The sequence below is a fragment of the Microtus pennsylvanicus genome, chromosome 2 (assembly GCF_037038515.1).
Source record: "Microtus pennsylvanicus isolate mMicPen1 chromosome 2, mMicPen1.hap1, whole genome shotgun sequence".
NCBI classification, from domain to species: domain Eukaryota; kingdom Metazoa; phylum Chordata; class Mammalia; order Rodentia; family Cricetidae; genus Microtus; species Microtus pennsylvanicus.
In genome coordinates, this window is record NC_134580.1 from 49666745 (window position 1) to 49689177 (window position 22433).

General features: G+C 45.1%; 1 protein-coding gene across 4 annotated transcripts in view; it reads right to left on the bottom strand.

Annotated features, from left to right (window-relative positions):
* Positions 1–821: 821 nt before the first annotated feature.
* Deptor (DEP domain containing MTOR interacting protein) overlaps positions 822–22433 on the bottom strand; it is a 153096-nt gene continuing 131484 nt past the window's right edge. The window contains exons 9-10 of one of the 4 annotated variants that reach the window (XR_012909644.1): positions 5511–7091; positions 822–3063 (exon numbers count right to left, since the gene is read on the bottom strand). Coding sequence is in view for 1 of the 4 variants with exons in the window: in XM_075961005.1 (XP_075817120.1) it covers positions 6963–7091 (129 nt within the window). In the remaining 3 variants the exon portion in view is untranslated. Of the gene's footprint in view, positions 7092–22433 lie in introns of all 4 variants that reach the window. The other 3 variants (XR_012909643.1, XR_012909645.1, XM_075961005.1) reach the window with 3 other exon arrangements.

Below are 22433 nucleotides of genomic sequence, written 5' to 3' on the forward strand. Positions count from 1 at the left end.
TATTAAAAAATTAATACAAATTAAAATTAATTAAATAATTAAAAATTATTTTGTTTCGTCTGCACCCCAGAAGAGGGCATTAGATCCCATGGGACTATAGTTTTAAACGGTTGTGAGCCAATATATGTATGGATGCTGGAATTGAACTCAGGACCTTTGGGAGAACAGCCAGTGCTCTTAACTCCTGAGCTATCTCTCCAGCTCCTGATTTTCCATCCTACAGTGTTCGGTAAAAACTGTGGAATGTAGCCAACCCCAAAGCTAAGAATGTCATCAGGTGGTCTGAGATCAGTTCCCTGCTTTATTGTAACCTGTAACTGCCTCCTGATATTCAGATCAAATTCCTGAGTAAGGCTTTTGTCCTTTAAGATTTATTTTGTGGGCCTGAGTATATATGTACACATACATGCGTGCACACACATACACACACACACACAATACACCCATGTGTACATGAGTGCCCCTTGTGCAGGCACCTGCAGAGGCCAGAAGCAGACTTGGGATCCCTAGGAACTACAGTTACAGGTGGTTGTCGGCTGCCTAGTGTGGATGTGTCACTCATAACTCAGATCAGAATAAATTCTCTTATTCCCTCTGGAGGACAATAGGGGTCAGTGGGTGAGCATCAGGCAGGCGAGAGGAAGCTTGTTAATGTAGTTTTCCTCCAGAAGACCTGCAGAGAATGCCTATCACTGAGCACACCCACAAGGGGACCTCAGGGTCCTTTACCAAGTAAGACAGGACCATGCGTCTGTCTCTCTGTCAACCTAGATATTCAGCTTGAAGTGCAGCCCTTCTTTGGGCAAAAAGTGGCCAAAAAGTCATTTTTAATGTAACATTTATTTCATGCTATGCCCTTGTGTTTTCATACAATCATTTTTAAGAATTACAGTACAGATTTAATAAAGATAGCAAATCACTCTCACCAAATTTTAAAATAGAGCTATATATTAGGTATTTTTAAACTCATTTAACAATCCTATATGTGATCTTTGATGGCGAACTTCATTTTGGCACACAGCTCTTTTGTCCTTTGGGGACTGTAATCGAAGAAGTATACATTCCACCTGAAGCTCAGGTGACAGAAAATCACGATTGATGGCAACAACCAATTTCACCCAGCCAGCCACATCAAAGTGCCCTGGGGTTATTCTGCTCATTTATAGGCAAAGAAAAACAGACTTCTCAGCAGCCTGCGGAGAAGAGCCAGTACTGACAGTTTAAAGCAGGCCTCGGGAGTGGATCATCTCACCGGACCTTTGAAAGGAAAGTTTGGAAACTCAAGACTCCTGTTTGAATGGAAAGCAGCGATATTCTTAACCTTGGTGTCTGTCCTTCCAAAAGAAGCCAGCCATCACCAATGGTGTAAGTCCGTCATGGCACATTTAGGTGAAGATGGCTTGCCTTCCTCATCTTAACTACCATCTCTTGATCTTAGCCTTAGTTATTATGCCTTTGGGGTATCACGTGTAGTCCAGGCTGGCCTTGGATATGGCCAGTGCTGGGATCAGAGGGGTGAGATCCTAGGCCTGATAAATTATTCTTTAGATAGGGTCTCTGTGTGAGCCCAGGATAGCCTAAAACTCCTTTCTCCAACATGAGTCTTCTTGTGCTGGGTCACCACATCTAGTTGTAATTAAACCTCAGGAGGCAGAAACGGACCAGAGGACAATAGCGCCGTTTTCATTTCGACAAAAGATGGCCTTCTAATTTGCACATACAGTGCTAATTACAGAACAAAACTGTCTTCCTTCCCATCATTAAAGCATAAAACATTGTACACATTCTTCCACTAGAACAAGGGAAAAAAAAAAGAAGAAAAAAAACATTGTACACAGACATCTAAAAAAAATTTTGTCTAGTTTTATTTTGTAGGCCAAGTCTCTGTAGCCCAGGCTGGCCTTAAGCTCATGGCAATTCCCCTGCCTCAGCTTCCCAATGTTAGGATTATAGGTGTGAGTCATCAAGCCTGGCTTTGAAAATATTTTTTCAGGGAACAAGAAGGAAAGCGTCCAAGGTGTGTAGGTAAGTTATATCAGGCAGTAGGTGTCATTTCCTCTTTGAAGATCACAGACACACCAATACACATGAAGACCAAAATAACTGAAAACAGGCATGGTAGCTCAGGCTTGTAATTCTAGTCCTCAGGAGGTTGAAGCAGGAGGATGGTTGAGTTTGAGACTAGCCTGTGCTATATATAGTACATTCCCAGCCAACATGGCCTACATTCAGAATAAGAATCTGAAACAAACAAACAAACAACAATAAAAGATGATATTCCCCTCCCTTCCCAGACACCAGGTACTGCTTTGATTTTTGAGTACATCATGCCATAGGCCTGTTTCAGCTCTACTGCAACAGGGCTGGATGGCAGGAGACTCAGAAGGCATAAAGCTCAAACTCCATCCTGAAAAGTTTCATGAGTTTGGGTATAGCACAAGACCGTTCTATACCTCATTTGTTAGTCAAATGAGATGATTAAACTGTGTTCTACATAGCACACGGCACTAACATTTTAGGTCTATGGACTCTGAAAATATCATTAGAAATCAGACTTCATTGACACTCCCACCCAATGGTTGGATACGAATTTGGACCCAGAGATCCTAAAGCTTTCAATAACTACCTTCAATGAGCAATGACTGCTTTTTTTTGCATTTACTTTTAGAGATTTGAAAATGGCCACAAATTCCATGTAAGTCTTCTCATAAAAGATGGTGTTTATTTCCCCACTGGAATTCTCCTGGATTCTGGGCTAGTTTTATTTTTTTTAATTTAAAGATTTATTTATCTTAATTGAGTGTATATGAATGTTTTGCATGCATGTAAGGTTGTATGGACCCCCTAGAACTATAGTTACACCAGTTGTGAGACATTATGCAGTGCTAGGAATCAAACTTGTGTTCTCTGGAAGAACAACCTGTGTTGGTTTTTTGTTTGTTTTTGTTTTGCTTTTTTTTTTTTTGGTTTTTCAAGACAGCGTTTCTCTGTGTAGCCCCTTGCTGTCCTGGAACTCACTTTGTAGACCAGGCTGGCCTCAAACTTATTGAGATCCACCTGCCTCTGCCTCCCGAGTGCTGGGATTAATGGCGTGCACCACCGCTGCTCAGCCACAACCAGGCACTGCACTATCTATCCAACCTAGAGCTACTTTTATGACTTGCTTTGGTTCTCAAAACGATGTGAACCATTTTGGGGTTTTCAATTTTTAATCCAAAGAAGAGAAGGCTGTAGATTCTTTCTAGATTATTTGGGGTTACATGACCTGGAACTGTGGCAATTCAACTTGGAGCAAAGGCAACCTGGAGACAAGATACATGAAGCCATGTGTATTAGACAGTTATCTATGTCTATAACAAGGTACCTCTGACAATCAACTGATAAAGTGTCGAGAGCCACCTTTTTGGGGCAACTTTTCAGATTTGGCCCACATTTTTGGGTCCCAACAAGAAAGGGGTTATTTTGGCTCACAGGGTTTGAGGTTTAAGCCCATGACTAGTTGACCTCATTGAGATCTATGGTGAGTTAGTGCATTGTGTGGGAGCAGATGGTGAAACCAAACTGCTCACTCATCTCATGGTCAAGAAGTAAAAAAAAAAAAAAAAAAAAAAAAAGAGAAAGGGCTGGGGCCCCACAGTTCTGCTGGCAAACCCCCAGGTACCTGTGGTTCTCTCATGAGGTCCTACCACTTCCTTGGGTGTCTTAGACAGTATCTAATATGAACCAGCTTGGCCTCCAACATGTTCTGTGACCAAGGCTATCATTGAACTCCTGATCCTCCTGCCTCTACCTCCCAAAGGCTGAGAGGTGGGCAATGACACTGTAAATGTCATTTTGCTCTCATAGAGGATAGGATGGGATTTACGGGTCTGAAGACATTTGGAGAACATAGGGAAGGAAATCTTTGGGGACCTGGAAAAGATTTCTCTAAGGAGATGACATCCAAAGAAAGTAATGAGAATAATTTCTCCTGGGCAAAGAGGGAGAAATAACATCCTAGAAATAAGATACCATGTATGCAAACATTGAATGAGTAAAACAAGGTCCTGGGGGCCATTGCAGTATCTATATCCACTAATTATTATGAGACTGTGTGTGTGTGTGTGTGTGTGTGTGTGTGTGTGTGTGAGAGAGAGAGAGAGAGAGAGAGAGAGAGAGAGAGAGAGAGAGAGACACCTTAACTCAAGGTCAAAAGATATTTGCTGAGGTGGCAAATGTCCTTTGGCACCTGGCCTTTAAACTGGGGATGAGAAGAGCCAAATAAACCAGTTAAAGTGTTCTTCGCTCTCTCCCTGATGGCTAGAAGGAGGGGCTGTGTGGAGTACAGAGAGGTGCTTCCACGGTGTTCAGTTTGGCTAAAGGGAAATTATAGGATCTCGGGTTCAAGACAACTGGCATTTGCAGGTAAGCAGCAAGAAGAATGCAGTGCCCCACAGGCATCCCTTCCTCTTCCGTCAGCCCAGAAACACCTAAGACAGAAAACAGCTGAGACTCCTCTGTTGGGGTTTTAAAGCTATCCGAGTGCAGGGCTGTGAGCCTGTAATCCCATTTAGGAATTGAGGAGCAGGAGCTTGACACTGTCTCAAAACAAGCAACAAACACACCACATGATAAGGTCTACAGAGTTGCTGGGCTGTTTTGAACATATGATGAACCATATGTCGGTTTCTTCATCTATAAAATGGGTGATGACGGTATTGACCTCTCAGGCCAATAAAAACAAACAAACAAACAAACAAAAACCCATGAAGTCTTCAAGAGCCCTGAATATAAAACCTCTAAATAGGAAGTCTGCGGCAGACAGGCAAAGGGGCTTTAGCATCAGAGAAATAGGCTGTGGTTATATAGTTATCACAGGTGCTTGAACTTATAGACCATTATTGAATCTCCTCAGTCCTAGTGTCCCCATCTAAAAATGAGGGTGACAACAGCTATCTTAAAAGGCTGTGACAGGGAATTAGGAGAGCATAGACATTAAACGCCACAGCAGAGAGCCTTGCTCGTAGCATAAGTGTACTCACGCGGCATCTTTTTCAGACATAGATGGGTAATATTAGTGTCAGCTATCCCATAGTGCTTCAAAATCCTATTTTCTTACCAAAGCTAGAAAAGTTGGATTAGCATATATATGCTAATAAGATGTATTCCACCAGTACCAATACATGATGATCACCTCCCACTAAGAAATTACTGAGGCATAACAATTATTTTGTTAGCTGGGCAGTGGTGGCGCACGCCTTTAATCCCAGCACTCGGGAGGCAGAGGCAGGCGGATCTCAGTGAGTTCGAGGCCAGCCTGGTCTAGAAGATCTAGTTCCAGGACAGGAACCAAAAAGCTACAGAGAAACCCTGTCTTGAAAATCAAAAAAACAAAACAAAAAAACCAATTATTTTGTTAATGCATAATAAGAAAGCAGCCTCTCTGTTCAAAATTGTATGCAAAATGACTCTCTCATTTGGTAGTCTGAGGACTATCCTCTCCATACCAATACCCTGAATATATCCCCCGCCCCTCCTGGTATACAGGGTCTCCTATATCTCGGGCTCACTTTGAACACCTGATCTTCCTGCCTCCACTTCCTGGGTGCTGGGATTACAGGCACAGGATACCATGTCTGATTCTCTGGGAGTCTTTTCTAGATCAAGGAAACACACACAAGAGAGATGAAGAATTCCAACACAAGACAGAGGCGGCAGTGGCAAGCAGATCTTGAAAGGAGCAGCACATCCCATGACATTAGAAGGCTTGCAAAAATCCAGGCTAAGAAGGCGTTTTGAATCTCAACTTTGTTGCACTGGAGCCGAATCCCTTAAAAGCGGATCCTGGCAAAGTGCAATCTCAGCAGAGGTTTGACTTTGAGTCTTCCATGGGCAGGGACAGACCTCTTTGCTTTCACACCCGGAAGACTTCAAATGAACCCCAGAAAGCTGCTGGAGCCGATGTATGGGGCGAAAGAGAACAGAGGGTCACGCTGCTGTGAGCATCGTCTCCTTGCCCATCCCCACCACCCGGGACACGGAGGTTTGTTTTATTATTTATTGATGCCATACCTGAAACAGGTTAAGCTGAAAATTAAGGAGAAGTCAGTAGCCAGGGGAGACCTAGCAAGCCCCACCACCCCAGTAAGAAGATTTAAATAGAGAGGAAAAAGTTACTCCGTGATGATGGCTTTTACGCTGTTGAATGCTTAAGAACCTTTGTGGAAATTCTTGTTAGCCAGTCACATCCCTAAGGATGTCACTTTCACTTTAAGACAGTGAAATCTAGGCTTATTTAACAGCCTCAGGCTAATTTTGGTGAGAAACCTTTTTGTTAATGTGGAGGTCTCACTATGTTGCCCAGGCTGGCTCAACCACCAGAATTCAAGCGATTCTCCTCTTTCCCCTCCGTGCCCTAAGTATTCCGGACTGCAGGCGCTGTTTCATTATCCCTGCCACCAAAGAACAATAGAAATGACGTAAACTATATACTAATCATTCTTCTGAAAATGGCATTTTCCCACGTTGCTATTTCAGCAACTGTCTGCAACCATGAAAACCAATGGTCGAGGACTATGGACTGGGCTCTAGTAAGGCAATCCCACCCCAAAGAGAAATTGTTTGGCTATTGTCATCTACGTTGGCATGAGCCCATGCGTGTGCATGCGCATGTGAGCACACACCGTTTTTGAGAGGGGCACTCACACTGTGAGCTGAGACTGGCCTTGTACGGGCAGCACTGCTCCTGTCATGGCCTCCTGAGTATTGGGATTATAGACCTGAGCCACCACACACCCTGCTGTGTTTTTTTTTTTTTAAAGATGTGTTACCCAATCCTTCCACATTCAAACACTGCATGAAATTCAAGGTGTGCATGGACAGAGAAAAGATCTGTACGTCCCAATTATCCATTTGTCTGGCTGTCTTGTCACGTCATTGCTGTGTGGTCCTGGGACAGGGCACCAGCGGGGACGTCCCTCTGCTCAGCAGTCTAACTCCTCCATGACTTCCATGACGATGGTCCGTGGGCCTGTCAGAATCAGGTTGCTCACAGTGCGGTAGTCTACATTCAGCACGTTGAGCCCATTGACAGAGACAACGAACTGGCAGACCTGGAGGAGTGATGGAAGGAAAGAATGTCGGTTTGAGTTGGGGGTGTAGCTCAGTGAATGAAATGCCTACCCGCTATGCCCATCATCCCAGCACTTGAGGGGTAGTGGGAGGTTCAGAGTGGTTATTCTAGGCTACATAAAGAGGCTAACCTGGGGTAAATGAGATCCTGTCTCAGATACAGACACAGTCACACACACACACACACACACACACACACACAGATGGACAGACGGACAGACAGATAGAGCAGATAAAGCAGAATAAAAAGAGGGATGCTCAGGTTTTAAAGTATCCACCATCCAATCAAAAGGACCAGAGTCGGGATCCCCAGAAACCCATGTGCAGTGGTTTCAATAAGAATGGCACCCATAGGCTCATACATTTGAATGCTCAGTCACCAGGGACTGACACTGTTTAAAAGGATTAGAAGGATTAGGAGGTGTGGCCTCGTTGAAGGAAGTGTGTCACTAGGGTGGGATCTGAGATCTTTCTTTGTCTGTAAACCTGGAAGTAGCCAGCAGCTAATGCTCCAGGGCTATGTGTTCTGCCACGTTCCCAGCCATGATGACAATGGATTTATACCTCTGAAACTGTAGGCAAGCCCCCAATTAAATGCTTTCTTTCATAAGAGTTGCCTTGGTCATGGTGTCTTCATGAGAGATACGAATTAATTCAGTGTTGAAAACTCAACTAAAGGGTTTGAGAACTACCCAAACCTTTGGGAACCCACCATTTCCTTTTTTATTGATATCTGGCAAAGTAATATCAATATAAACTTAAAATCAAGTCCCAAAGTAGCTGTACCTATTGCCTCTACAGACTCAAGTCAGAAAACATCAGAATCGCAACTTGGTTTCTGATTTTAAAAAAAGTTATAGGATTTGGAATCCTAAAATAGGGATTTATGACCTATGTCCCTTTGATGACGACCTCAATTAAAATAGGTCACTTCTCCGCTTATCTATCATGTGTTTCATGATATAAACATGCCTCATTTGGAGCTGGGGATGTAGCTCAGTTGGTAGAGCACTTGCCTCACATGTATAGAGTCGGAGGCTTGATCCCCAGGACGGTACAAGCTCCGGGAGTGCTATTGTGTACACATATCACCAGCACCTGGGAAGTGGAGGCTGGAGAGTCAGAAGTGAAACATTAACCTTGGCTGGTTAGAGGCCAGCCCGGGCTACATCAGACTTGGTTTCAAACAAGAAATAAAAATAAATAAGCATTCCTCATTTGTAAAATCAATAGGTAAAAAAATGTATATCTACACAAGTTCAATCACACAGCGAATTTAAAGCATTCTGGAAGATACCACACAAATGCTGGGTTTACTAATTCCTCACTTTTTAAAAATGGTCATTTCCTAGCCAGTGGTGATGGCATATGCCTTTAATCCCAGCACTCAGGAGGCAGAGGCAGGTGGATCTCTGTGACTCTGAGACCAGCCTGGTCTACAGTATGAGTTCCAGGAGAACAGCACTACACAGAGAAGCCCTGTCTTGCGGGGGAAGGGGAGTCATTTCCTTCACATGTAAGTATAATGTCGTAAGCAGAATAGTATTTCTTCAGTGACCAGGAACCTTAACACTTCCGTTCCTTGCCTTTGTTGCTGGGGTGTCTCACACACAATCACCATTTCTCCTGTCCCATTCCCAAAGTTGGCCATCAAGAATTCAGGGCACATCTTAAGTGTAATCAGCAGTCAAGGTCATGGTGATAATGGCGTCACACTGCCAGGTCACAACTCACCCAGTACGGAGCCACGAACACTTGTGGGGGCATTTCCCACTCAGACCTAACTAGGCTATTGCCTTTGCTTTCCTCTGCCAAAGAATGAGAGGAATGCCACCCCTCCCACCCAGGGTGCTGGACTCCAGATCTGTGTTCTTTCCTCCAAAAGACTGTCTTTGTGCTGCTACATGGGAAAACAAGAATTGCCAGCCAACCCTCCACAGGCTCCGGAATAATTGTGACTCTGAATCACACCACGGTCATGTTAGTCATTCGGTCTTCACCACAATTATGCCGACATCCCACACCGCTTGTCTTAACTAGCCAACATGTGAGCGTTGGGGAGTGTTAGGGACGTCACAGAGAAATTTAACTGGAGTCATGCTTCTCGGGGACAATGTGGAAATCCCACCAAACCAGGTTGGATGGCTACTGGCTGGTAGTCCCTTCTAAACTGGGCAAGTGACCTTTCATATGCCACGGCCCTTCATTTAAATATTAATTTTAAAGTTAATTAAAATTTATTTGTATGTGCATGAGTGTGCCAGCATGGGTTGATGTGCATAGGTGCCCAAGAAGTCCTGAAGACAGATCCCCTAGATCAGGAGTTATAGATGAATCCCCCAGAGCTGGAGTTACAAGCAGTTGTGAGCTTGGTGTATACGCCTGGAACCAAGGCTTGGTCCTTCTGCAAGCGCTCTTAACCCAGAGCCAGCTCCCCAGCCCCACCACAGCCCTTTCCACTTCCTGCTTTTTCTTACCACTTAGTTGATGACCACCTGAGTTTGAAGAGCCAGGCTAGGCAGAGGAAGTGGCTGGAAGCTTCAAAGACGGAAAGACATCTTAACAGTCTCCTGCTAGGGCTGGAGAGCTAGCTCAGTGGCTAAGAGAACTGCCTGCTGTTCCAGAGGTCCTGAGTTCAATTCCCAGCAACCACATGGTGGCTCATAACCATCTGTAGTAAGATCTGGTGCCACCTTCTGGCCTGCAGAATACTGTCTATATAAGGAATAAATAAATCTTCTAAAAAAAAATAAAAAAAAATAAAAACAGTCTCCTGCTAAAGGACTGTACTTCTCGGCTTCCTCTGTGAGTGACTGAAGGCATTTCCGCCCTATAAGGGCCGACAGGCCATCCCTGCTTGTAGGTATTTTCACCATCAGCACACTTGGGTGACAAAGATGCCCCCCTCACCGTGACTAAACACGGTCCCACCTAAGGTCAAACCAATCCTCTCATTTTTTTCTGCCTTCCATTTCTCTACATCTTTTTCTTTTCTTTTTCTATTAAATCTAACCCATTTATCCACCAAATAATAAAAGAGAAATACAACTTAATATATCCATACTCTGTGATATCATTTAGCAGCAAATGAGAACAAGCTGTAAGACAAACAGGCAACAGTAACAACAAAACAGTGGGAAATTCCACCACTGATTGTAAATCTCTCTCTCTCTCACTTTTCTTTTTCTGTTTTGAGACAGCGTCTTCAGCTCAGGCTGGTCTTGAACTCCCTGTGTAGCAGAGGATGACCATGAACTTCTGACAGTCCTTTCTCTACCTCCAGGTACCAGAACTACAGGCCTGAGCTGCCACGCCCATCTCCCTCCCCCAACCTTAATCCAGGAACTCCTCTGTAGCTCCTGTGGTTACGCCCATGAGGTTTCCATCCCGCAGTCACTCTGCTCCAGCCACATAGGAAATCTTTTCAAAGGTTCCCCACGCCTCAGTGCAGTGTGGATAGAATCCGAGCAAGGCAGCCTGGCCTTCTTCACTCATGGAGCCGTCGCATCCAGGCTTGGCCAGTCGGACTCAGTCTCCTAGGTTGCCCACTCTGGGGATGAGTAACATGAGAAACTTTATTCCGAGGTCCCAAAGTCTTCCCTACTTCTGTCCTTGGTCAACCATGGGCCACGTGACTTGCTCTTTATTGTCCTGTGCATCTGCTAGCTCCCAATTCACCCTAACTCCCGTCTTTAGGGAGCTGTTTTCCTTTGCTGGTAGCGCACACAATTGCAAATAAAATCCCTACGAGGGAGGGAACTGAACGTCAGAGGTCAGTGTTCAAGGTCATATGACTAAGGGCTACGTCTGGAATTTGGGCTTCAAGTGACTGAGCATCTTTATCGGGATACTAAGTTATAAGGAAGATGTACACATCTGTGTAAAAGCAGAGGACCGTGTGTGTGTGTGTGTGTGTGTGTGTGTGTGTGTGTGTGTGTGTGATATGCACACTGACTCGACATCCCATGTGTTGTAAATCTGGCAATCTGCCGTTCATTTTTTCAGTTGCCATCTTGCCTTTCAGCGACTAGGCGGCAGTTCACATCATCACTGCCTGCTGCCGCCAGGTGTGGTACCTTTTTGCAAAGCAGCATGTGCCCCTTAAAGTCCCGAGCATCCCCAAATCACTCTCTCTGTCTTGTTCATTCTGCCCGTCTCTCTCTGTCTTTCTCTCTCATGTGCCCACTCCGCAATGGCCGGTCATTTTCGCATCCTTCCCCAATAAACCTCTTGCATTAGATCTGTTGTGTGTGGTGTGATCTCTCAGTGGCTCACGTTAGCTGAGCCAAAGGTTCCTATTTCTCACTGCCTTATATAACACCATCAACCAGAGTTCAAAGCGTTAGGTATCTTCCTCAATTGCTCGCCACCTTATTTCCCGAGATCAGATCTCTCACTGAATCTGGAGCTCACTGGTTTGGCTAAGCTGGCTGGCCAGTGAGTTCTAAGCAGCCTCGTGTCTCTGTCTGTCCAGTGCTGGGGTTATAGGAGTGAATAGCCAGCCACGCCTGGCTTTTGTACATGGGTTCTAGGAGTTGAACATAGGTCCTCACTGTTTATTCAGCAAGCTCTTTACTTATTAAACCATGTCCACAGCTGTTGGTAGTGTTTTTTCCCCCTCTATTCTTTAACTCTTAGACTTAAGCAGTCTCAGGTCTTCTCAAGCACCTACAGTGTGGTGGTACACTCCCATAATCTGAGCTACTCAGGAGGAAGGATTGAGGGTTCAAATCCTGCCAGGACTGTAGAGTATGAATCAACCTCAAAAACCCAACAAGCAATGTGGATGTGGCATACACTTAGAATCCCAGCACGAAGGAGGTGAGGCGGGAGACTGGGAGCTTTAGCACACAGTGAGTGCACAGCCAGCCCAAACACGGAACTCTATCTCATAAAAGCTACAAGACGGCATAAAAATTAAAAAATAATGTATGATGTTGATGTTGAGGGTCTTTGAATTCCATAACAAGATTTTTATTCAAGTGAACCTGGATTAGAAAACAAGCAAGGGATCTCAGTTAGGATTTCTACTGCTGTGATGAAACACCATGACCAAAAGCAAGCTGGGGAGAAAAGAGTTTTATTTGGCTTACACTTCAGCATTGCTGTTCATCACTAAAGGAAGTCAGGACAGGAACTCAAACAGGACAGGAACCTGGAGGCAGGAGCAGATGCAGAGGCCTTGGAGGGTTGCTGCCTACTGGCTTGCTTTCCACAGCTTGCTCAGTAGGCTTTTCTTTCTTTTTTCTTTTCTGAGACTCTTTTCTTCTCATGTTGTAGTCTTTGACTCACAGAGCTCTGCCTGCCTCTGTCTCTGCCTCTGCCTCCTGAGTGCTGGGAATAAAGGCGTGTGCCACCACCACCCAGTTTCAGCATGCTTTCTTATAGAACCCAGGAGTGCACGTCCAGGAATGGTACCGCCCATGATGGGCTGGCTCTCCCCATCAATAACTAACTAAGAAAATGCTGGATCTTATGGAAGCATTTTCTCAATTGTTTCCCTCCTTTCAGCTAACTCTAGTGTGTGTGTGTGTGCGTGTGTGTGTGTGTGCGTGTGTGTGCGTGTGTGTGTGTGTGTGCGTGTGTGTGTGTGTCAAGTTGACATGAGCATAACCAGCACACCTGGTGAGATAGATAGACCTGGGATCTACCACTTGGGAGGTTGAGACAGGAAGATGGTAAGTTTAAGGCCAGTCTAGGCACTGTAGGGAGACAGATCCTGTCTCCAAAAAAGAAAAAGAATAAATAGAGGCTAACTATACTTGTCTACATTTAAGAAACAATTACCATACCTTCTCTAATATTTGAACTCGGGACTCACCAGGTCTACAGAACAAATCTGAAGCCAACTTGGGCTACACAGTGGGACCCTATCTCAAACATAAACCCCAAATACTAACAACAAAAAAAGGGGGAGTTGCTTTTCTGCTCCACTTTCTACTTATAAATATCACAATTACTTTCAAAAACAGACGAGGGGCTAGGGAAATGGCTCAGTGCGTAAGAGTGCTTGCTGCAAAAGGATGGACATCTGAGTTCAGGGGCCCAGCACCCAGGGAAGAGGTGGATATGGCCACACATGCCTAAGCTCTATTGTTGGGAAGGGACAGGCAGGGGGATGGTGGAGGCTTACTGGCCAGCCAGTTTAGAGAGAGAGAAAAAAAAATCTCGTGAGCTTAGTGAGCTCCAGGTTCATTTCGAGATCCTGTCTCAAGAAATAAAGTGGAAAATGACAAAGTAGGACTCCTGGTGTTTTCTTCTGATGTCTGCATACATATGTATGTCAAACCTATGTATCATGTGCATACACACACACACACACACTCATGCTCCCATGATCATAATTCTCTCCTTTTCCCAGTTCTCAGCAAAGAGATCACTTCTCACAACCACAAAACTGAGAGTTATTTCAAACCTTTTCCAAGAATAAAGAAAAAATGCCGTCCAAACCTTTCTCATGCTTATATCCTACAGGGTATTTTTAGAGTCTGGCTGTTGGAAAGACGTCATCTCTCCCTAAGTGGCCTCAATAACCGCTGTGGTTCAAGCAGTTTCTACATCCTGTTGCTAAATGTTCCAGATCATCCAGCTCCACAGGCTCCGCTGTGTACTCACGAGGTAACTCACGGCGACGGGTCTTCAGGTAGCATCCTTGGTACACCATGCTTTGCAAACCTAACACACATTACCGGTAACAGCAGGAAGCATACTTCCCGGGGGGAAATTCCTTGTCCTCTATGCTAAAAAGCACACATGTACGAACACACAGAATTCATGACTGCCTCCAGACAGGCCACTTTAGGAACATGATTTCTCCTTGCTGGGCTAGAAGCTGAGATGCCCGCCTCCTGGAAGTGATGGGGATTCTACTTTTAAGTATCTTTACCACACACACCTGTTTGCAAAGATCATATTGCAGTTGTCCAGTTTTCCGTAGTTGTTTGTATCTGTTTGTGTATGCACATATAGGGGAATAGTTCTGTGTGTGTATGTGTGTGTCTGTTTGTATGTGTGTAGGTGTGTGTGTCTGTCTGTTTATATGTGCCTGTGTACAGAAGTCAGAGTCTGATATCAAGTGTCTTCCTCAGCCACTCTCCACCTTACTGTTTTTGAGACAAGACTTCCCACTGAAACTGGAGCTCACTGATTCCAGCTAGACTGGCTAGGCAGCAAGCCAAGGGAGTGCCCCCCCCCCATCTCCACCTTTCTAGAGCTAGGATGACAGGCACAATACTATGCCTGGCTTTTGTGTGGGTGTTGAAGATCCCAACGTAAGCATTTTTTTTCCAGCGGAGCCATCTCCCTGTCCCCTCCCCTCTTATTTTGAGATGTGATGTCATGTAGCCTAGGACTTGAACTCACTAGTGAGCTCAGGCTGGCCCTGAACTTCTGATCCTCCTGCCTCGACCTGTGGTTGCACCCAGGGCTTCACGAACGCTAGGTAAGCACTGTGCCGACTGAAATTAACCCCCAGTCTCATTACCTGCATCAAGGATGCAGGGCTCTAACTTCCAAGGGAAAGGGTACAGACACATTCCCATTGAGACACAGAACAAAACCTTCCTGTGACAGACACATGAATCTGGGGTTAAGATGCAGCTCTGAGTAAACAGGCTTAGGAGAGACATCCCGAGCAATGGCGTCGGTCCTTCTGAGTTAACGGGACGAAGGAAGCTGCACCAGGTACACTTCAGGGTGTGACCAAGTCGGGACGAATACCCAGGCAGAACTCCAGCCTTCCTTCAGATGGAAAGCCAAATTAAGTAAATCCCCCTGCTTCTCTCATCCCTCTCCCTGCACCAGGCCTGGCAGATGTGCCCTAATTCCCAGACTGATGGAGTGCCTGTGGAATTGTTCGATTATACACATGCTCATACTTGGCTGGAGCCCACCACAGTCATGTAGCTGTTTGACCTGAAGTGGGAGAGAGGTTGGGGAGAAACACAGCTCCGCCAGTGCACTGGAGTCTTCTCGGTACCTGGAAGTCGCCAGATAAAACAGAAGTGAAAGAGCCTGGGGCTGGAGATGTCGCTTGGCTGTTAAAGTACCCGCTATTCTTCAAGAGGATCTAAGTTCAGTTCTCAGGACCCACATGGGAGTTCACAACTATCCTTAACTCCAGTTCCAGAGGACCTGATGCCCTTGGCTGGCCTCCGCTGATACTGTGTATGTGTGTGTGTGTGTGTGTGTGTGTGTGTATCAGTGCACAGCCCTACACCCAGCAAACCACCCATATACATAAAATAAAAATAAATAAAATCTCAAAAGAGTCTTGTATTGATTAGTAAGCCTAATTAGGGGAAGCCTAATTAATGACACAGGGAAGCGAAGACAAGGCACTAAATAAGACAGTAGGATGTGCTTAAGTAGCTCTGAAGTCCTCAGACATCATCCTGATCAAGAGACCATTAAAAGGGGACCAGCCTGGGGAGACAGCTCATCTGGGAAAGTGCTTGCTTTGCAAGCAGGAGAACCCGAGTTGCGCCCCCCCCCCGGGGGGGGCGTGGTGACGTTTGCCATCTCAACCTTGAGGGTGGAGACAGAAGGGTCTCTGGGACTTGTCAATTATGTTAGCCTGACTGCTAAGTTTCAGGCCAGCGGAAGACCCTTCTCAAACTAAGGTGGAGTCCGCCAGGCTCCACATGCACACACAATCACCTGCACTCATGTGTGCCTCAATGCGTGTGCGTACACACGTGTGCATACACACAAACACACACACACACACACACACACACATTTTAAAAGGCTCAGGTGTTCCTCAGAACATAGATGTTAGCACGTTCAACCGTCATTGCTAAGAATGAGCACCCTAAGAAGTTTATCTCGGAGGCTTTGCTGGTCTTCCTTCCTTCCTCCTTCTCCAGTGGGGGCTTCTCCATCTGTGACACTAAATTAGGAACCAGGGAGTTAATACCTAGTCTCAGACGGTTACCCCTGAACCAGGGAGTTAATACCTAGTCTCAGACGGTTACCCCTGAACCAGGGAGTTAATACCTAGTCTCAGACGGTTACCCCTGAACCAGGGAGTTAATACCTAGTCTCAGACGGTTACCCCTGAACCAGGGAGTTAATACCTAGTCTCAGACGGTTACCCCTGAACCAGGGAGTTAATACCTAGTCTCAGACGGTTACCCCTGAACCAGGGAGTTAATACCTAGTCTCAGACGGTTACCCCTGAACCAGGGAGTTAATACCTAGTCTCAGACGGTTACCCCTGAACCAGGGAGTTAATACCTAGTCTCAGACGGTTACCCCTGAACCAGGGAGTTAATACCTAGTCTCAGACGGTTACCCTTGAAGCTGAACATTACTTTACTTTCCTAAGTATGAGTTCCCCTATTGGATACATTGATACATTGAAAAGTAAGAAACATAAAAACCAAGCCAAACCAAATCAAACAACCCCACGTGTTTCTTTATAAACTTTAAAGCATCTTTATCTCTTAAAAGATCTTTTTCCTTTTCCTTTTCTTTTGTTTTTAGAGACAGGGTTTCCTTGTGTAATCCTGGCTGCCTGTCTTTGAACTAGCTCTGTAGACCAGGCTGGCCATGAACTCACAGATATCCACCTGCCTCTGCGTCCTGAGTGCTGAGATTAAAGCTGTGGGCCGACACCACCACCACCACCAATATTAGTTGTAATTCTTGAGACATTGTCTTGCTCTGTAGAGTTGGCTGGACAGAAGCTGACTACATAGACCCTGCTGGTTTTCAAACACACAGTATGCCTCTGCCTCCTGAGGTCTGGGATTCATTCACACGGCCCTGCCCAGCCTTTCCTTCTCAAATCCTCCATGGGAAAAAGGAATCAATTTCTACTAAGTGACCACAGCATGCCCATCAGTGACAGTGTCCCCAGCCTGTTGATCAGTCACATGCCAAGAAACAGACCAGGCACATGCTCTTATTAAATCTGTAAAAGAAATGTTATTCTTCTTAGGAATGTGAACTGAACCTTAGAACAATATATATAAATGACAGAATACAAGAGGCTCTCTTATGCATCAATGTGCTGTAGGCTTATAGATGCTTTCTAAAGAAAAGTGTAGCCAAAAAGGTCATATTACAAAGCTAGAATATAGCAAGGCAGTGCAGTCTTATGATAGTAAAAGTACTAAAAAAAACCAGAAACTGATCCACGCACGGCCATCTGCCATGATTAAGGTGGCTAAGTAGAGAAAAAAAAAAGATGCAAGATTCAATCCACAGGAAGTCCTAATAGCCGATTGCCTATGTCTCTGACCAAAACAGTCCCACGGCATGTAGCGCAAAAGCCAAGGAACTCAAGATGGAGCAGGTAACTGAATAATGCTAGTTAAGACTGGCCTTTGATAACGGATAGAGAGGCAGGTAGAAGGGCAGGCTACATACACTTGGCACGTATCTGTACAGCATCTCTCCTCTCAGCTATGTACCTAGTCCTGCTGCCATAGCGACCAGTTCCTCAGCTGTGGTTATACTAGCAGGTCACACTGTAATAACTGCAGATATACACAATTTATATGTCTCTATGTAGAGCATACAACTGTTTTCATGGCCACCTTTGCACTTAGGTGAAAATTAAGTGCAAATTAACTTTCTCCCCTTCCACCCGCCCCCCTGTGTGTGTGTGTAAGTGAGTGAGAGGAGAGGGGTGGTCTGGGAATGACTTTAAACTTCTGACCTTCTTAGCTCTGTCTTCTCAGTGCTGGGATTGTAGAAGTGAGTCACCATAGTTGGCTTCCATTAGTGAAAATTTAAAGTAAACAGAGCTGGCCTTTGAGATGGCTCAGTGGCTGAAGGCACACGTGTGTGTGTGCACACATACACACATGCACACACCCATGCGTGTGCGTGCACACACACACACACACTTTTAATTTAAAACTAAGCAGAACAATCCATAAAGGGATAATGTTCCTGTCCATGAGGTGGTTACAAGAACAAAGGTGCATCAGAATTGAGACCGTAGAATTTTACTCAAAAATAATTCTTCATCATGAAATACTGTAGAAAAGCAGACAGCAGACTTGCCAGCGAGCCATAATCCATTACACGAATATACTGCGATGTGTTTACACAAGCATCACATTCAAGGGTCCTGTTTAGGAGTTCCCCGTGCTGCTGTCCTGAACAAGCTGTTTGTTTTGGTGAGGAAGAGCCAGCACAGCAGAATAGAGTCCTCTCCAAAGCACACAAGATAAGAAAACTTGCAGCTGTGTGTTCAGCCGCGTCAATCTTTCTGCCAAGTATGCAACTGGCCAGAGAGAGACTGGTGTGGGAGGTGGCAGATGGCCGGCTGTGCACAAACACAGGCTTCCCACTCCACAGAACCAGTCCTCCTAAGCTTTGTGCATGTAAGCATACTATAGGGCCCCGTGTGTCCCCCAGAGAACAGACTACACCAATGAAGGAAAGCGTACTGAAGGGCTATCTTTCATAAGAAAACAAAACCAGCAACATAAAGCTGCGCAAACCTTCTTCTTTCCGCAAACTGAGACGTTTGAAGAGCCTGCTGAATCTACACAGAATCTGCCCTCTTGCCCAAGCCATCACTATGCTTTAGATGCAAGTTCACTCCTGGTCCACTCGTCTCAGTGGGCAGGCACAGGTTTGTGGAACACTTGAAAGGAGAGGAGGGGTCTGAAGGAACCTAGACTCGGGATCCAAAGAACTTGGGATTCTCAAAGTGAAAACAAAATCTTCCTGAAGATTCTCTATAAAGGATTGTAGCAGGGGCTGGAGAGATGGCTCAGAGGTTAAGAGCAGCGACTGCTCTTCCAGAGGTCAAGAGTTCAAATCCCAGCAACCACATGGTGGCTCACAACCATCTGTAATGAGATCTGGTGCCCTCTTCTGGCCTGCAGGCATACATGGAGGCTGAACACTGTGTATATAATAAATAAATAAATAAAACTTTAAAAAAAAAAAAAGGATTGTAGCAGGAGAAAGATGTGGACACATTGAAGGTTCCTGCGATTGTCCTGTAGGTGACTAGAAGCATATCCAAGGTTAGCTTGCTTTAAGGGAAGACTGAAGTCTCAGGCCGAGATAAGTTTAACCCAAGGGCATAAAAGTGTTCAGTTGGCTGAAGGAGCAACAGATGAGTGTTACAACCACAGGATTCTAGGATCTTCTACTGAAGAAGGGAAGGAAATTTATCAACAGGGAGCCAGTTCTCACTCTTACACTCCCAGGCCCCCAGACAAACTGGCTTATTCTATGGATACAAAAAGTTGCTCAGAACTTCCCATGACTGGGCCTGTGTTATGGCTCAGTGGGTAGAAATACTTGTTGAGTCTAATCCCGGGAACCAAATCAAAGGAAGGAAGAGACTCCCAAAAGTGGTCCCCTGACATCTGCACACGTGCTCTAGCAAGAAAGTTTGGGTGTGACCACAAACACACAACCCAACCAGAGAAATAAATAGGTCAACATTTTTGTGTGGATGTGGCAGAGGGTCAGGAAATATATTCTCAACACACACAAGATCCGTCTTCCTCTCATAAGAATCTTTTACACAACTACCTGTTTGGTCTTAAAAAAACATTCATTTATTGTTGGGAGCTATAGATCCCGGGCCCCTTGATTTTCTTTGCCTGCGTCAGATTCTTGCCTGCAGCTGCTCTGAGCAGGAGGCCTGCAGCTGAAAAATCCCAAGAGCTGGGCGTGGCTAAGGAGCCCTATATAAGCTGTCCCCGAGCACAGTAAAGTTTGGCATTTGGCATTCTTGTATCAAGAATGACCTGTGTCCCCGCCCCCCATATCTCTGTGTGTCTCTGTCATTGTGTTTTTAAGTCTCCAGGTGTAGTTCCCAGCTCACATAAGGGCGCTACAGGACTGTCCACGTTCGGGTTTTTACAATTTATTAAATTTATTTATTAAAAATAAAAAACACAGTACTTACGCTTTTTTCCTTAATTACGGTTAAGTTTCCAGTGCTGAACACTTACTATTAACAAAAATTAACATAACAGAAAATTTAAAAGATCAATTATTAGACAAGGTGCAGAATAGTAGGGCTGCTCATCAGATCATTCATTATTCAATAGCTTGATTTTTCAAAACTACAAAGTATTTCCATGTATGATTTCACTCACAAGGGGTAAGTTGCAGTGTATTGCTGACATTTTCCGATCTCCAGGGGCTCTGCCCCTGTGCCCGCCAAAACCTTGACCCCTCCTCCGAGAGGGCAAGATAGCCCTCAAAACCTTGACCACTCCCCCAAACTGCTCCCTGGAAAGTCTCTGTGTGCCCTCCCCCCCCAACTCCGGTCACATTTGTGGCTTCCCGGTTTCCCTCGGGACCGTCAGAGAGCTCAGAAATCCCATTAGGCTGGGTGGTGGTGGCGCACGCCTTTAATCCCAGCACTCGGGAGGCAGAGGCAGGCGGATCTCTGTGAATTTGAGGCCAGCCTGGTCTACAAGAGCTAGTTCCAGGACAGGCTCCAAAACCACAGAGAAACCCTGTCTTGAAAAAGCAAAAAAAGGGGCTGGAGAGATGGCTCAGAGGTTAAGGGCATTGCCTGCTCTACCAAAGGTCTTGAGTTGGTGGCTCACAACCATCTGTAATGAAGTCTTCTGGCCTGCAGGCATACACACAGGCAGAATATTGTATACATAATAAATAAATAAATGAATGAATGAATGAATGAATGAATGAATGAATAGAAAGAAATCCTATTAGACCTGGATATCCTTGAACTCAGCTCGGCTCGGCTCGGCTCGGCTCGTTGTCATTTAGCTTGATTGGGATTTTTGCATCGACAGAGAGCTTGTGTTAGGAAAACTCCTAACACGGGTGAATTCTATCATCTTTATGGCCTGTTTTTAATCCACCATGATGGTGTGCCAATATGGACCAAGAGCAAAGCTGCGTTAGAAGGTGTGAGCTGAGGGCACACGTGGGCACAGTGGAGACACAGGGCAGCGCCACAATCTACCTGGTGACGGCGGCCGTGCGATTTTATGAAAATATCTCTTCTATTCAACGAGACTGAAACTTTTGCTAGACTTCATAGCCAAGTTAATAATACACTTGGGGTCACTTGAGACTTAAAACTGCGATTCTTCCGTGTGCCCCTCCTGTTTGTCTGACCTGCCTTAAAGAGAACAATGTAACAACCAGCCTTACTTGCCTTGGGTTTCCCAGGCAATGACTGTTTACACCTTAAACCCATGCATAGCTTAAATCCTAAATTACGTACTTTTACAGGTCCCTGACCCAGAGAAAGCAATGCACGAGTGTATATATATGGTTAGGATAATAATTTCCTGAACACAGCCAACAGGTCAAAGGTGACCTTATAAAACAAATAGTCCATAAACGCTGGAGACAGCATATTTATATATTACTTGATAATATTTTTACAGTTATGTTTGCTTTTCTGAGTGCTTCTGGGCTGGAGTCAGTAGATGGCTTTTCCCCATGAAACCCTGTTAAAGATGCCTGTCAAACAGCCTTCATTCTTTGCCTATGTGACACTTTCTGTGCTGTCCAATAGAGGGCAAAGCCGTTGTTAGCGACAAGGCAAACATGGAGCAGGCGTGAGGCATACGATACACAGATTACAAACAAGTCAGAAATGACAGGCTACAGACGGACGACACCAGGAGAGAAGTGGAGAATTCTAACTTGGACTCACCCTTAGTCAAACTAACCCGAGAAGAAATCTGAGATTTCATTCCTTCGTGCGACGCAGATACATTTCGGTGCCCAGTGTGAGGAATCTCTAATGCATTTAATCTACGTAGGTGAGGGGTTTATGATTGGCTTGTGTCATTAAGTGTTGATTTTTTTAAATTACATTTATTTACTTTTGAGGGGGACATGTGTGTGCCACTGCACACATGTAAAGGTCAGAGGTTCCTTTTTCCACCATGTGGGTCTAGCGGATTGAACTCAGGTCACCAGGTTTAGCGGAAAGTTTACCTACTGAGCTATCATGCTGAACCTGTTCCTGGCTTTTTGAGACAGGGTATATCTAATACGATCCAGGCTGGGTTAGAATGTCTTGTTTAGTGAATAACCTTCAACTCTTAATCTTCCTACTCTCAAGTGTTGAGATTGCAGGCTCGCAGCACAATGTGCCCTCAGCTCTAGTTGGAAATGATGTGGCAGGGAACGTGAGAAGATTACAAGTGGTAACGGCCCCATGGGAATCTGTTTTATGGTGTGGTGAGGATCTGTGGTAGGAGGCAGACCTCTGGGCACACCTGGGAGGGACTGCAGGGACTGTGGTTACCCTTTGAGAATGGCTCTGAGGGATTATCTTGACTGGGTTTATTTTATTATTATTATTATTTTTTTTTTTTTTTGGTTTTTCGAGACAGGGTTTCTCT